The sequence below is a fragment of the Cherax quadricarinatus genome, chromosome 9, assembly GCF_038502225.1.
Source record: "Cherax quadricarinatus isolate ZL_2023a chromosome 9, ASM3850222v1, whole genome shotgun sequence".
In the NCBI taxonomy this organism is placed as follows: Eukaryota; Metazoa; Arthropoda; class Malacostraca; order Decapoda; family Parastacidae; genus Cherax; species Cherax quadricarinatus.
This window is the reverse complement of record NC_091300.1, coordinates 7,087,029-7,104,386: the sequence shown is the minus strand read 5'-3', so window position 1 is coordinate 7,104,386 and position 17,358 is coordinate 7,087,029. Positions and strand designations below refer to the sequence as shown.

The 17,358-nt window shown below is 38.6% G+C and overlaps 1 protein-coding gene and 1 long non-coding RNA gene across 3 annotated transcripts in view; one reads left to right on the top strand and one right to left on the bottom strand.

The window, feature by feature from the left end:
* Gcn2 (eukaryotic translation initiation factor 2 alpha kinase Gcn2) overlaps positions 1-15,654 on the top strand; it is a 137,156-nt gene extending 121,502 nt beyond the window's left edge. The window contains exons 21-22 of the mRNA XM_070083192.1: positions 1,326-1,501; positions 6,780-15,654. Coding sequence (XP_069939293.1) covers positions 1,326-1,501; positions 6,780-6,915 — 312 coding nt within the window. The 3' untranslated portion in view covers positions 6,916-15,654. The remainder of the gene's footprint in view (positions 1-1,325; positions 1,502-6,779) is intronic.
* LOC138852459 (uncharacterized) overlaps positions 1-17,358 on the bottom strand; it is a 123,997-nt gene that overhangs the window by 9,061 nt on the left and 97,578 nt on the right. For both annotated transcript variants that reach the window (XR_011391763.1, XR_011391762.1), the window contains exon 3: positions 1,355-1,458. This is a non-coding gene — a long non-coding RNA (uncharacterized lncRNA). The remainder of the gene's footprint in view (positions 1-1,354; positions 1,459-17,358) is intronic.

The following is a 17,358-nucleotide window of genomic DNA, read 5'->3' as shown; positions in this document are numbered from 1 at the left end:
ACGGCTTGCAATAGCTGTGTTAGGGTGATTTTCATCCATAAAGGTTTGCAGTTCAACCCACTTTGCACACATTTCCTTAATCTTTGAAGTAGGCACAATGGATTCCACAACTGGCATAGGCATCTCAGGGTTAGCCCCAAACCCTTCAAAATCTTTCTTAATTTCCATACTAATTCTCACCCTTTTTATCACAGGGTTGGCACTAGAAGCTTTCTTGGGGCCCATGGTGACTTACTTTGCAGGTGCAATCACTAAAAGCAATGTGATAATATGAAATGTTCCGATCGTATGTTTGGATGCGACCGCGGTGGCTGGCTTGTAAACACTGGCACCCACGGGACAAGTGAGGCGTGCTCAGGCCACACGTGGATGCATCTCGAACGGAACGAATCGCATTGGGCGAGTTTTTTAGTGCTAGCCGAGGCAAAATTTTTGCGTTAAAATGCATCGCTAGGCGGATTTAACGTTATGCGATGCATTCGTTAGGCGAGAGTCCACTGTATATTCAGACTCATGCATGAGAAGAGAAAGAGTTAATACCATAACATACAAAAATACTGCAGGGTATAGATAATACACAAGGTTAGATTTTTTTTTTTTTACCAGAGAAATAACAGCTTCAGACCAGCAATGGAACTTTTACAATTACAGTGGAACCTCAAATATCGAACTTTCTTTGGCCCAGAAGGCTGTTTGAGTGCCTTTACCAAATGAATTTATTACCATGAGGAATAATGTAAATTAGGTTAGTCCATTTCAGACCCTCAAAAATACACTTATAAAAGCACTTACAAAAATACACTTACATAATTGGTTGTGTTGGGAGCAGTTTGATTTTTGAGGTTCCACTGTATCGCTATGTGACAAAATGATGCTCCTGACATTTAGCTAATAGAAGAAATCACTTGCAGGGATTGAGTCATAGCTTCTGTCCCTGATCATTACCTTTTAGTTTCCAGTTTGACCCCAAACAACCCTCTTAGGTTGCATAGGTAATATGTTTTACCTCCTTGCTATATAACAGGTGTAATAAGGGAAAAGTCACTGTATGAAATGCTTGAAGATTCTCTGTTGCAATAAAGGGAAGTCTGAGGAAATAGACTTTGAAATATGTCAATATACAATACTGTATTAATCATTTACTGAAGCATTTGTCACATAATAAATTTATCAGAATGTTGCTTACAATGGTGTTGATTATCTTTTTTACTAAATAAGGTATACTTTTATGGCAAAGTACAGTAGGCACATCCAAGTAGTTCCTTGAATCTAAAATTTGTGAAGTATAGATAAACAATGACTGACCTTCAAAGGTTTCTTTTTAGATCAATAAAGATGTGCTGATGGCTCTCACCTCTCGTTGGCCAAGCCTTGGACCAAACACAACTGTAGAAGTCTTGGCAGTAGAACTTGACAAGAAAGCTGTACTAGCGCTTGGGGCCTTGGATACAGACACCACTGCCAAGAGTTTTAATGAAACTGTCAGTGATATAAAAGCTTTGTAAGTAATTCAACATTTATTTTGTAATGATATTGCAAGATTCATAATGTGGAGTGAAAAATTAAGTTTGTTAACCCCTTAACTGTCCAAACGTAGATCTACATTCTTACTGCTAGCACTCCAAATGTACATCAATGTTTTATTTTTCCTGCCTCCAAATTTGGCACGATTGGCCTGAGATGCCTGGTCACTATAGAATGGGTCTTAATACAGTGTGTGCAGTACTAAAAAAAAAAAAAACTGGGACCACTTAGTACCTGTGGGAGCACCAATTCAATTGAATGCCAGCTAGAGCATAGTGTGACAAACACCAGGGATTCACTGATGTCATGTCATACTAGCACTCCCCTTTTAAGAGGACAGTGATGTTGACCCTGAGTTTAGGGGCTTTGAGATGGATGTGGCCACAAGTGGTCGAGGAAATATCAAAAACCTCAGTAATAACTTGTATGCAACATTTGTGCAACATCCTTTCAATATTGAGACCAGTGGTAGTGTCATCTTGTCAGAATGTCCTATAACCTATGCCCTAAATAAAAAGAAACAATTCTGGAACATGTGTAATACGTGTTCGGCAGGCTGGGTGGGTAGGTGTCTGATTGACTTTGGCTGTCTCTGTCTCACAGCTACACATAAATACAATTATACATTATGTAGGATAACCCAAAAAATCCAAAGTGCTGCACTGTGCTTGTAGATATAAGGCATAATAAGCATGACGGGCAAGTAATATGCATTTTCACTTGTTCAGAAATCAGACATGACTCTGTATTGTGTGTACTACCTGTTGGTTTATGAGCAGCTCTCTCTGAAACAGACAGACACAGACAAATAGACAAACAGATAATGCACAATCAAGTTTCACTGCACTGCTGCACTGTGAGCAGGGTTTCATATATACTCCATCATGTCTAAAACATTGCTGGGACCTATAAATACTTCATATATATTTCTAGACAGTAGTATGTGACCAAGTCAGGTGAAAATGTTCACCTGTCAGTATGTTTATGACTATTTGAGTGAGCAAATAGTCATAGCGCCAACTTTGTGGCCTTATATCATGGTAAGTACTGACCTAAAATTTTTTTTTTGGTCTTATTACACACAGAAAATTGCCCTCTAATTTTTTTTTTTCAAAATATTCAAGAGTGTTCGGTAGGGGGTGGTGTACATGCACGTGTGCACATTTACAGTTCCTTATTTGCAATTAAGTATTTGCAGCTACAGGAGTAGACATATGCTTATGTGTCCCCTCTTCACCATTTCTTTCAACATATAATTGTTTAAAATTTTCAGTGGTTGGGGCATTTGCTACTTCCTCTTTCAGTTCATTTTCCTGGTCTATCACGTTGTTTAGAAAAAAAAAAATTATCCATTCAGCTCCACTTATTTTTCCTCAGTATATAACTGTGGCTTCTTCTTCTTGTTTATATTGAAGGCATTAAGAAGTCTACTTTATCTATATATTTATGCCCTTATATATTGTGATCATGTCTTCTCTATTTTCCTAGTATCAGGTAGCATGGGCAGCTCCGGTGTTAACATTATCATTGTTATATTCATGGGGAGTGCTTCATCCATTGGGGGTTGTACAGCAGCTGAATTCAGATTCAAAGTTTATTCTCTATAAGGATTACAATGCTGAGTTTACTGAATTTGGTTATTGTGTGGTTTACATGTAGTAAAATAATAATTACAGAGTGTACCACTAGAACACCTAGCATGGCTAGGCATTTCGGGCAGACTTAGATTAAATCTTAAGTTTAAAATATTACAAAATTATGAGGTAAGTTGGTATTATGGCTAAGTGACTAAATACTAGTTTGTGAGTTTAGCAATGTGAATGCTTTTGTTTTGGCACTATACATAGTTTCAGTATTGGAGTATCACAGGCCAACTTATGACTAGTTAAGATTCATTATTTTGAGATTGAGATTGATATTGATATTTTTGTTTATGGTCAAGTGGGTGAGTGAGTGTAAGTGTAAACCACCAGGTGGTATTCGTATAATTAGTTGACAGGGTGTATCAGGGAGATAAGATGTTTTCTGATGGTAGTTTTGAAGGTGATGAATGTGTCTGCAGTTTTAGAATTTTCAGGTAGGGTGTTCCAGATTTTAGGGCCTTTGACATACATTGAATTTTTGTAAAGGTTTAGTCAGACACGGGGAATGTCATAGAGATGTTTGTGTCTGGTGTTGTGCCTGTGGGTTCTGTCACAACTATCAAGAAAGAGTTTTAGGTCAAGGTTAATATTGGAATTCAAGGTCCTGTAGATGTAGATTGCACAGTAGTAAGTGTGGATGTACTGAACAGGGAGTAAGTTTAGATCTATGAAGAGTGGGGGGGTGTGTTGCCAGGGATGGGATTTAGTGATTATTCTTACTGCGGCTTTTTGTTGGGTTATTATTGGCTTTAAGTGTGTTGCTGCAGTTGAACCCCAAGCACAGATAGCATAGGTGAGGTATGAATATATAAGTGAATGGTATAATGTGAGAAGGGAAGTTTGCGGCACGTAGTACCGTATCTTGGAGAGAATCCCAACCGTTTTGGATACTTTTTTGGTTATGTGTTGGATATGGGTGCTGAAGTTCAGGTTGTTGTCAAGGTATAGGCCTAGGAATTTGCCCTCATTATGCCTGGCAGTTAGTGTGTTGTCGATCTTAATGTTAATTTGGTAGCAGAGCAGGAGATGCGCAAACATAATGTAGTAGATTTTGTCAGCGTTAGGCGTAAGTTTATTGGGTGTCATCCAAGTCGATATTTTGATCAGCTCCTCATTAACAATGGTGTTGAGGGTGGCAATATTAGGGTGAGAGATGACATAAGTCGTGTCGTCAGCAAAGAGAATGGGGTTCAGGTATTGAGATATGTTTGGAAGATCATTGATGTATATGAGGAAGAGCAGGGGACCAAGGACACTTCCCTGCGGAACTCCAGTATCAAGTGGCTGTGTTGTTGATGCTGTGTCTTTAATGGTGACATACTGATACCTATTAGTAAGGTAAGATTTGAAATATGCAAGTGCATGGCCTCTTATACCATAATGGTCAAGTTTGTGGAGTAGGATGCTGTGGTCTACTGTGTCAAAAGCTTTTCTTAGGTCAATTATTATTATTATAATCAAGGGGGAAGCGCTAAACTCATAGGATTATACAGCGCCCAGGGGAAGGGGGATGTGGAAGGCATTCAGGCTATATTCGGGGAACTGGAGCACAGATCCAATTCCCTAAATCAAGAGCCCCTCACCAACATCAAGGAACCTTCCATGAGGGGTCTTAGGTCTATAAAAATTCCTAGTGGATATTCTTTATTTTCCAATGCTGTGTAAAGCAGATCTAGCATTTTTATGATTGCATCGTTAGTGCTTTTATTTTTCCTGAATCCAAATTGGCAGGGGTTGAGTATGTTTTGTGCCGTTATAAATGAATATAGTCTCCTGTGCACGAGTTTCTCAAAGATTTTGGATAGCAATGGTAAGTTTGATATTGGCCTATAGTTGTTTAAATCTGTAGGGTCACCACCTTTATGTATTGGTGTAACCCTTGCCGTCTTGAGTAGTTTCGAGAAGGTGCTAGTTTCTAGTGACTTGTTAGAAAGTAATGAGATAGTATGCGAGAGGACATGGGCCGCTCTCTTGTACAATAATGGTGGGACATGAGACAGATTCCCCGAGTTATTTTTAAGTGACTTTATAATCTCGGTGACTTCCGTGGGCTCAGTTGGAGCAAGATAGAAGGAATTTGGGAAATTCCCATCTAGGTAGCCCCCGGCATGGGCATTGGCACGTGGGATTTTATTGGCGAGATTAGAACCTATGGTTGAGAAGAAGTCGTTTATCTTGTTAGCTGTGTCAGTGGGTTGCAGTGGTGTTTCATTAGGTTTAGTTTGGGGAGGCAATCAGTCTCGACTCAAGGAAAGAGAGATCAGGTCTAATTCATTATTCAGCTGTTGGTAGTCATTTTGTAGCTCTTTTTTTTTTTTTTTAGGACCTTAAAAAAACAAGTGGTTATTTTAGAAAAGGCATGAGTACAACACATGTGCTGCATATACCGATTTTAGTGAGACCAGGCTCATGGCCTGGTGGCAAAACTCTTGCTTCACACACCAAGGGTCTGGGTTTGATGAGAGATTGGACATCATGTTGGAAGGGAGGAAGTGAGTGCATTCAGAAATTTGGCTATGTTGGCTGATGAGTCTATGAAAGATGAAGTCAATAATAGAATAAATGAGGGGAATAATTAACCCATTCACTGCCCAAAGCAGCAGGCTTGTGTGTGTGGAGGATTAGGAGTGAATAGAGACAAGTGAATTATTAATGAACATGCTGTTGGAGTGTGAGAGGGGTAACTTGAATGAAGAGATTCATGGAAACTGTTAGCTAGACTTGACTCCTGGAAGTGGGAAGGGCAGTGCCTGCACCTTGAAGGAGGGATGGGGATGTTGCAGTCAGAGGGGTACTGTAACCTGATTGTGATGTCAGCACTTGAGCAAATGTAGGTGAATGTGTTTTCTTCTTTAGGCCACCCTGCCTTGGTGAAAAATGGATGTTGTGTTAAATGTATTCATATGCCAATGCTTCAAGGTAAGAATGGATTTCATAACCTGTGAATAAGCAAACTTTTTCTGTCTTGTTTGCAGTTACTGTAATTATGGTACCATAATCACATTTTGTGAATTAATAAATATCTGAATGCCCTGTTTATACAGCAGGTTAGGTTCCCAGTTATTGTTGTAAAGTGAATCTTTTTTTCACTTTTAAATGCATATAAAAGCCTGATAACATGTTTACACCATCATATATTAAGTGAGCAGTAGATTATTATTATTATAATCAAGGGGGAAGCGCTAAACCCAGAGGATTATACAGCGCCTGGGGGGGGGGGGATGTGGAAGGCATTCAGGCTTAATTCGGGGAACTGGAGCACAAGTGAGCAGTAGAACTAGGCCTAAAAAATGCATATACAGTACCTACATTACTTACTATAAGCTAAGGACAAAAATATTTTAGTGGTGAATGTATTGTATGAAGAATGGGTATAATTAAAAACTGCTATATTAGCAAATCACTGTAAAGCAAGGCCCTCCTGTATAAAGATTAAAGTATCTGTGATGTCAATTTTCTATTTAAATGACACTAAGATTAGTAAGGCTGCAATCAGATTCACCTTAAACCTAATAAACTAATTTCCTTTAGCAAATAACTTCTGATACCATTTACATAAATATAAGATTACTATTTGATCTGAGTTGTCACAGAATATTATTTGGCCCTCAGATTTCCAGAGCAAAAGGACTACATCGAGGAAATCTGCAAATTGCTCCACCGCAAAATATTTCCCAGGAAGAAGATTGATCGTGGTCCTCTTATTTTCTACAGTCTATCATCCAATATTTGTAAAAGGATTATTTAAAGAGTTATGTGATTTTTTGTAAAAGGTGTACTATTTTCTATTATACAAAGTGCTTTTATTCACTGACACTGCAGTTTAACAATACAAGACTTTGTATTCATTTTCCCCCTCCCTGCCATTAGTAAATAAAATTATGTATGAATAAGTGTGTTCATCAAGCAAAGCGAACAACTGTGATTTTTTTTTCATGCTAGTTCAAAACTGACTTTATCCCACCATTTTTTCTGAACATGTCAGCTACCTCCCACTAAAGTAGGATGATCCAAAATAATAATATAATCAGACTAAGTACTAAACCTGAGATGACCCAAAAGAGCAAACACATTCACCATCATTCATTCAACAGCTGTGCCAAAAGTGCAGACACCACAGTTGAAATTACCCTCCAAACTACATCATCCCCACCCCTTCTTCCGAGTGTAGGCACTGTACTTCCTACCCAGGGAAGTTACCAAGGGAAGAAGTAATAATAATAACATTGCTTTGAAACAGGTGTCCTAGCCCCCTCCCTCCAACCAGATAGCCATCCCCAAGCCCCTCCCACAACTATGTAAATTCTGGTGCCACTCCTGTTTTCACCTCCAGGACTCTAGGCTAGCTAACTGGTTTTTTCTGAATCCCTTGATGTTACCTTGCTTACACTCCAACAGAAAGTCCAGCCATAAAGAATTTTTGTTTCCACTCCAATCTAAAACACACAAACAAGTCAGCTGAATGCTCAAGCCTTTAACAATCATTATTATTATAATCAAAAAAGAAGCGCTAGCCACAAGGACTATACAGCCTTTAACAATCAAAACCTCCTTTACCTCTACCCTCCTTCCCTCCAACCTGATATTTATACACCCTCTTGGTCATTCTGTTTTTCTCCATTCTCTCTCAATATCCAAACCACCTCAGTAACCCCTTTTCATCCCTCTAAATTATATCTTTGGTAACTACACCATCGACTAATTTCTATGCTTCGAATTCTGCATAATGCTCACACCAAACATTGCTCTCAAAAACACCTCCACTACCTCTAGCTTCCTCACTACAGTAATGTTTAGAACCCATACCTCACCCACATAAAAATGTTGGTATCACTATACTCTTACATTTTCCCTCCATAACTTTTCACAGATGCCTCAGCATACATTAGAACTGATAAGATGAAAGAGGTAGGTAAAGTTAACTTTTTCATACTCATCTGCCAAAATGTCCTTTCCCAAATATCTAAATACAATCACTTTCTCCATTCTTCCTCCCTCCAATATATATAATATTTCATTGCTTAGATTTTTTGTTCTCATCACCTTGCTCTTTTCTATGTTCTCTTTCAGTTTCCTTGTACAGTGGAACCTTGACTTACGAGTTTAATCCGTTCCGTGACCTAGCGCGTAACTCAATTTACTCGTATATCTAAAGTAAAAGGACACAAGTGCAACTAATGTGACATTTTATTGTGGCAACGTTTCGCACTAATCGCTGTTTCGAATACAAATAAAAACAAAGGCAGCTTCACCATCTCTGAAGTCTTAGCAAGAATCCTCCTGAAAACAGTAAACCCTGCCGTCACATAGTCTCTCCTCTTAATACTACACAAAGCACATTACAGAGAGTGAACACTGAAAGAGGCCTTCCAGTTTATATTTGTCTAACCTATTTTTATGTTACCCAAGTAACAGCTTTTAAATCCTTTTACTCATGTACGAGTTAATTGTTCTACCCTATTGTATTACTACTACTACTACAACTTATGTCACTACTACTACTACTTCTAGCATTGCCCCTCACTCTGAGCCTATATATACCCTCTGTGTCCATGTACTGTTTGTAACGGCTTGACAAAGCTCCTGGAGAGCGAAACGTTGCCACAATAAAATGTCACATTAGTTGCACTTGTGTCCTTTTACTTTACATATTGTCGGTAATTCTACCAACATTATTACTCGTATATCAAATCAATTTTCCTCATTTAAATTAATTGAAAAGTCATTAATCCATTCCTGCACTCTGGAGAGAAGACAAAATACTTGAATATAATGCTAATATCAAATGTACGGCTTATCTATCACAATGCATCTACTATTATGACATAATAAACAATATAATTAACAGAAACATGATATATACTCAAGAATGAATAAAATAGGCCATAATATTGGTGGCAGAGGCAGCGGCGGAAGCATCCACCATTGCCTGAAACTTTGACTATAGTATCTTCCCATGCTCTTATTGTAAGAGAAAACGGAGTATTTGTGAGGCTAACTGCAGAAATACCGTATAATAAACATAAATCATAATACACTACAGAATGTAAAGAAATATTAAACTGATTATATGAAGTGTATTTACACACTTGGAGCAGAAATAGTGGTGGAGGTGGGGGATGTTGAGGCCGTGGCGTATGATGTCAGTGGCCCTGTAAACCTCCAACAACAACATTGTTTAATCACTGAACTTAAGTGATACAATTTGTTTTGTTTAATCACTGAACATAATTGATACACCTTTAGTATCTACATATCATAGATGTACTAAGCTGGTATTGCATGGCTAAGTCCGTGGAAATCATCGTCTTTTTCTTCTCAGCACTGTCCTTTGCAGTTATTTTCTTAGGACCCATGGTTAGAAAAAGAAATTTGGCCAAATGACTAAAAAAATGCAAGCAAGCATGAGAGAGAGGCTCCCAGAGCAATGTAAACATGTGCACTGCTTACCGGATATTTTGACATCAGCTGTGCCAACTAGCGGCAGCATTCTGAATTATTATTATGTATGTATTTTTATTATTATTATTATTATTAATTTAGGGAACTGGAGCACAGATCCAATTCCCTAGATCAAGAGCCCCTCACCAGCATCAAGGAACCTTGAAGCTGGTGAGGGGCTCTTGATCTAGGGAATTGGATTTGTGCAGTAGTTACCTCAATTAATTAATAATAATACTACTATACTATTACCACAGTACTACTAATAATAATAATTATTATTATTAAAATGATAACGAATGCTGCCAACTCAGTGCACTGTTTACCTCACCGTGGGAGCAGTTCTCTCATGCTCTGCTTACATTTTTGACAGTCATTTGGCCAAATTTTGTTTTCCTAAGCATGGGTTCTAAGAAAATAAGTGTAAAGGACAGTGCTGAGAAGAAAAAGATGATGATTTCCATAGAATTAAAGCATGAAATCATAGATAAATAAGCGAGGTGTCCAGGTTTTGGGTTGATGGGGAAGCAGGGGGAGCTGGCTCTTAACTCAAATGTTGGCACATAACTCAGAGCAAAAAATCGACCCAGGGATGGCTCGTATCTCAAAAAACTCATAGGTTGGGACACTTGTAAGTCAAGGTTCTACTGTATATACCCTCCTAAATTCATCCACCAAACTTTGCAACCTCAGAATCTCCCAAAAGAATTGTGTCATTGTTAGAGAGCAACTGTGACAACACTATTAGTCATTACCGGTATCTTTTAAACCCACCCCTCCCAACATCCTAGCATTCAACTCTTTTTATAACCCCCATGTTTAAGAATGTTAAATATTATATTATGGTATTCCTCTCTGTCCAGTGCATGAAATTACTGCCTTCCCTCCTTCATCAACATTTAATGGCTCCTGAAAATATTCTCATCTTCCTAATCCCTCTAGTTCAACATTCAATTTACCCCATGTTTTCTCAACTCAAACCCTGAACTTTACACACCCTTAACCTTTCCACATTCTTCTTTTGCACATCCCTCCCCTCAGTGCTGTATGATCCTTAAGGGCTTAACACTTAATTTGATCATAAAAATTTATCATCCGAGTCTCCCTCCAAAATTGGTTTTTATTCTCAGTAAAATTAGCGGGTAAGGCCTCACCTATTCTTTCACTGACTCTTCTTTTGCACTCACCACTCTTTTAGTCTCTCCTTTCTCACTCTATATACCACTTCTGCACTACAAAATCCTACTGAATGCTAACTTTCTCCATTACCACCCCCTTTTTTTTCTCATCATTCCACCAATCCTCTCACCCACACCCACCCTTGTATATCTGCAAACTTCTGTTATGTAGTTAAGCACTCCATTCTTCGAGCTACCCCATGCTTCTTTAACCTTCATTTCATTACCGTTACTCTCTCAAGTCCACCTTTTTCCCAATTAGTTGCTTATATCTTACCCCTGTTACTTTGTACTTCATTTACTTCTTACTCTCCACTTAATAATGATCTGACATATCTCCCCATTTTAAAAACATGCACATCCAGATAATTCAATTAGAGGGTCCTCTGGAACTCATGACTTACCTATACCATTATTATTACATTCAAGGGGGAGCACTAAACCTGTTGGGGTCATACAGAGATGGGGGATGGAAAGGGAGGGTAGTTCCAATTCTTTTCATCAAGAGACCTTCACCAGTATCAAAGTGGCTCCCTTGGAGGGAGGAAAGTCAGACTTACTGTCAACATGTCTATAATAATTATTTTGTATCAGTTTTTACCATTCATAAGTATTAACACTGACTTTCACTACTGTTCAGTGTGTTAAGTATTAAGATAAAAATGGACCCTAAAAGACAAAGGAAATTAAGGAAAAACATTCAGAAGTGCATTAAAAAGCATGTAGTTGAAGAGATAAGTAGGTAGAGAAGTAAATTACTATAACCAAAACCAAGCACTAAACCCACAAGGGTCATACAGCACTGGACTCTAGAAGCATAATGTGTGATGAGACCAATTAGTGGCCATCTCAATGCTAATACAGCCTTATAGTGTATAAAATACACTGATTAACTGATGGCAGTTTGAGTTCAATAACTACAACTGAATAAACATATGAATGGAATAAGGGGTGCTTTGTGCATGAAATGCTCCATTTTTTAAAAGGAAAAATATAAATTAATAAGTATGAAATTGTGGTGATTATATATTTACAGTTAGAGAAAGAGATATATGTTTGTAGTGTCTCATCTTTTGTGTTTAATATTAGTTTTTTAAAAATGCTATTGGTTGTAGCACATAATACCTTCTGTATCTCAGCTCATATTCTAGCACTCCATGAAAAACTTAATATATCACTAGAGGTAACCTTTTTGGACCATATTCTAAATTTGCAACAGTGATTCCTTGTTCTCTCTGTTGGTGCTAAAAAAAAAATGTTATTATAGTGGAACCTTGAGTTTTGGCCATAATCCGTTCCAGAAGCTCGGCCGAATCTCAAATTGTTTAAAAGTCAAAGCAATATTTTCATAAGAAATAATGTAAATACAATTAATCCATTCCAGATGTCCCCCCCCCCCAAAAAAAAAAAAAAATAAAATAAAATAAAATACATTTTTTAAAGAATATGATTTTACAAACACAAAACAATTATAAATACTTTTTTTTTTTAACAAGTCGGCCGTCTCCCACCGAGGCAGGGTGACCCAAAAAGAAAGAAAATCCCCCAAAAGAAAATACTTTCATTATCATTCAACACTTTCACCTCACTCACACATAATCGCTTTTTTGCAGAGGTGCTCAGAATACAACAGTTTAGAAGCATATACGTATAAAGATACACAACATATCCCTCCAAACTGCCAATATCCCAAACCCCTCCTTTAACCCTTTCAGGGTTTCGGCCATACTAGTACGGCTTACGCACCAGTGTCCATGACGTACTAGTATGCATAAATTCTAGCGCCTTCAAATCTAGTGAGAGAAAGCTGGTAAGCCTACATATGAAAGAATGGGTCTATGTGGTCAGTGTGCGCAGTATAAAAAAAATCCTGCAGCACACAGTGCGTAATGAGAAAAAAAAAATCTTTGACTGTGTTTTTGGATTAAAACAGTGACTTTGCACTATATTTTCGCATGGTATTTATTGTTGTATTCTAGTTTTCCTGGTCTCATTGTATAGAATGGAAGACATATTAGAGAAATTGAGATGATTTTGACTGGTTTTACAATGAAAAGTACCTTGAAATTGAGCTCAAAGTAGCAGAAATGTTCGATTTTTACCAAAGTTCAAAAGTAAACAAATCATGCTAAGCGTCCAATACACGTCAACTGGTGAGTCTAATATTCTTTCAAAAGTGCGCCGATAATATTTATACCATTTCTACACTAATGCAGTAGTCTGCATAACAGTAAATCTTATTTTTTTGTGAGAATAAAAATTCAAAGTGGAAAGCAAAAGAAATGTAAGAGGGGCCTGGGGACGTGACTAATGAACAGAGGAAATGTTATTTTAGTGCCAGGAATGTCTTTCTTGTTTATTCTGGACCCTATTTGGAAATTGGCATCTTTTGAAATTTGTGTGAAATTGGCAAAATTTCTAAATTCTGACCATTGTATTGGATAGTTGAAATCAGTAAATTGGTGGTTTCTTGCACTCATCGATAGAAAAAATGGAGTTCTAGCGAAATAGTTATGATTTTTGTGGACTAGTACACTGGAACTGGCTGAAAATAGGGCTCAAAGTGGGCAAAATCGCCGATGCGTAAACATCGTCGAGACCGCTAACTTCGCGAGAGCATAATTCCATAAGTTTTCCATCAAATTTCATACTTTTGGTGTCATTATGATCGGGAAAAATTTCTCTGATTTTTCATAAGAAAAAACAATTTTTTTTTTTTTTTTTTTTTTTTGAAATTTGGGGGACCATGAGAACAAGTCTTTGAGAGGGCCTGTGGACCCTGAAAGGGTTAAAGTGCAGGCACTGTACTTCCCATTTCCAGGACCCAAGTCCAGCTATATAAAAATAACCGGTTTCCCTGAATCCCTTCACTAAATATTACCCTGCTCACACTCCAACAGCTCGTCAGCTCCCAAATACCATTCGTCTCCATTCGCTCCTATCTAACACGCTCACGCATGCTTGCTGGAAGTCCAAGCCTCTTGTCCACTAAACCTCCTTTACCCCCTCCCTCCAACATTTTCAAGGACGACCCCTACCCCACCTTCCTTCCCCTACAGATTTATATGCTCTCCATGTCATTCTACTTTGATCCATTCTCTCTAAATGACCAAACCACTTAAACAACCCCTCTTCAGCCCTCTGACTAATACTTTTATTAACTCCACACCTCCTAATTTCCACTCTCCGAATTTTCCGCAAAATATTTACACCACACATTGCCCTTAGACAGGACATCTCCACTGCCTCCAACCACCTCCTCACTGCAGTATTTACAACCCAATCTTCACACCCATATAAGAGTGTTGGTACTACCATACTTTCATACATTCCCTTCTTTGCCTCCATAGATAACGTTTTTTGTCTCCACATATACCTCAATGCACCACTCATCCTTTTTTCCTTCATCAATTCTATGATTAACCTCATCCTTCATAAATCCATCTGCTGACACGTCAACTCTCAAATATCTGAAAACATTCACTTCTTCCATACTCCTCCTCCCCAATTTGATATCCAATTTTTCTTTATCTAAATCATTTGATACCCTCATCACCTTACTCTATTCTATGTTCACTTTCAACTTTCTACCTTTACACACACTCCCAAACTCGTCCACTAACCTTTGCAATTTTTCTTTAGAATCGCCCATAAGCACAGTATCATCAGCAAAAAGTAACTGTCAATTCCCATTTTGTATTTAATTCCCCATAATTTAATCCCACCCCTCTCCCGAACACCCTTGCATTTACTTCTTTTACAACCCCATCTATAAATATATTAAACAACCATGGTGACATTACACATCCCTGTCTAAGACCTACTTTTACCGGGAAGTAGTCTCCCTCTCTTCTACACACCCTAACCTGAGCCTCACCATCCTCATAAAAACTCTTTATGGCATTTAGTAACTTATCACATATTCCATATGTACTTGCAACATCTGCCACATGGCTCCCCTATCCACTCTATCCTATGCCTTTTCTAAGTCCATAAATGCAATAAAAACTTCCCTACCTTTATCTAAATTCTGTTCACATATATGCTTCAATGTAAACACTTGATCTACACATCCTCTACCCACTCTAAAATCTCCTTGCTCATCCGCAATCCTACATTCTGTCTTACCTCTAATTCTTTCAATAATAACCCTACCGTACACTTTTCCTGGTATACTCAGTAAACTTATTCCTCTATAATTTTTACAATCTCTTTTGTCCCCCTTCCCTTTATATAAAGAGACTATACATGCTCTCTGCCAATCCCTAGGTACCTTCTCCTCTTTCATACATTTTTTTTTTTATTATTATTATCACACTGGCCGATTCCCACCAAGGCAGGGTGGCCCGAAAAAGAAAAACTTTCACCATCATTCACTCCATCACTGTCTTGCCAGAAGGGTGCTCTACACTACAGTTTTTAAACTGCAACATTAACACCCCTCCTTCAGAGTGCAGGCACTGTACTTCCCATCTCCAGGACTCAAGTCCGGCCTGCCGGTTTCCCTGAATCCCTTCATAAATGTTACTTTGCTCACACTCCAACAGCACGTCAAGTATTAAAAACCATTTGTCTCCATTCACTCCTATCAAACACGCTCACGCATGCCTGCTGGAAGTCCAAGCCCCTCGCACACAAAACCTCCTTTACCCCCTCCCTCCAACATTTCCTAGGCCGACCCCTACCCCGCCTTCCTTCCACTACAGACTGATACACTCTCGAAGTCATTCTGTTTCGCTCCATTCTCTCTACATGTCCGAACCACCTCAACAACCCTTCCTCAGCCCTCTGGACAACAGTTTTGGTAATCCCACACCTCCTCCTAACTTCCAAACTACGAATTCTCTGCATTATATTCACACCACACATTGCCCTCAGACATGACATCTCCACTGCCTCCAGCCTTCTCCTCGCTGCAACATTCATCACCCACGCTTCACACCCATATAAGAGCGTTGGTAAAACTATACTCTCATACATTCCCCTCTTTGCCTCCAAGGACAAAGTTCTTTGTCTCCACAGACTCCTAAGTGCACCACTCACTCTTTTTCCCTCATCTATTCTATGATTCACCTCATCTTTCATAGACCCATCCGCTGACACGTCCACTCCCAAATATCTGAATACGTTCACCTCCTCCATACTCTCTCCCTCCAATCTGATATTCAATCTTTCATCACCTAATCTTTTTGTTATCCTCATAACCTTACTCTTTCCTGTATTCACCTTTAATTTTCTTCTTTTGCACACCCTACCAAATTCATCCACCAATCTCTGCAACTTCTCTTCAGAATCTCCCAAGAGCACAGTGTCATCAGCAAAGAGCAGCTGTGACAACTCCCACTTTGTGTGTGATTCTTTATCTTTTAACTCCACGCCTCTTGCCAAGACCCTCGCATTTACTTCTCTTACAACCCCATCTATAAATATATTAAACAACCACGGTGACATCACACATCCCTGTCTAAGGCCTACTTTTACTGGGAAAAAATTTTCCTCTTTCCTACATACTCTAACTTGAGCCTCACTATCCTCGTAAAAACTCTTCACTGCTTTCAGTAACCTACCTCCTACACCATACACTTGCAACATCTGCCACATTACCCCCCTATCCACCCTGTCATACGCCTTTTCCAAATCCATAAATGCCACAAAGACCTCTTTAGCCTTATCTAAATACTGTTCACTTATATGTTTCACTGTAAACACCTGGTCCACACACCCCCTACCTTTCCTAAAGCCTCCTTGTTCATCTGCTATCCTATTCTCCGTCTTACTCTTAATTCTTTCAATTACTATAACTCTACCATACACTTTACCAGGTATACTCAACAGACTTATCCCCCTATAATTTTTGCACTCTCTTTTATCCCCTTTGCCTTTATACAAAGGAACTATGCATGCTCTCTGCCAATCCCTAGGTACCTTACCCTCTTCCATACATTTATTAAATAATTGCACCAACCACTCCAAAACTATATCCCCACCTGCTTTTAACATTTCTATCTTTATCCCATCAATCCCGGCTGCCTTACCCCCTTTCATTTTACCTACTGCCTCACGAACTTCCCCCACACTCACAACTGGCTCTTCCTCACTCCTACAAGATGTTATTCCTCCTTGCCCTATACACGAAATCACAGCTTCCCTATCTTCATCAACATTTAACAATTCCTCAAAATATTCCCTCCATCTTCCCAATACCTCTAACTCTCCATTTAATAACTCTCCTCTCCTATTTTTAACTGACAAATCCATTTGTTCTCTAGGCTTTCTTAACTTGTTAATCTCACTCCAAAACTTTTTCTTATTTTCAACAAAATTTGTTGATAACATCTCACCCACTCTCTCATTTGCTCTCTTTTTACATTGCTTCACCACTCTCTTAACCTCTCTCTTTTTCTCCATATACTCTTCCCTCCTTGCATCACTTCTACTTTGTAAAAACTTCTCATATGCTAACTTTTTCTCCCTTACTACTCTCTTTACATCATCATTCCACCAATCGCTCCTCTTCCCTCCTGCACCGACTTTCCTGTAACCACAAACTTCTGCTGAACACTCTAACACTA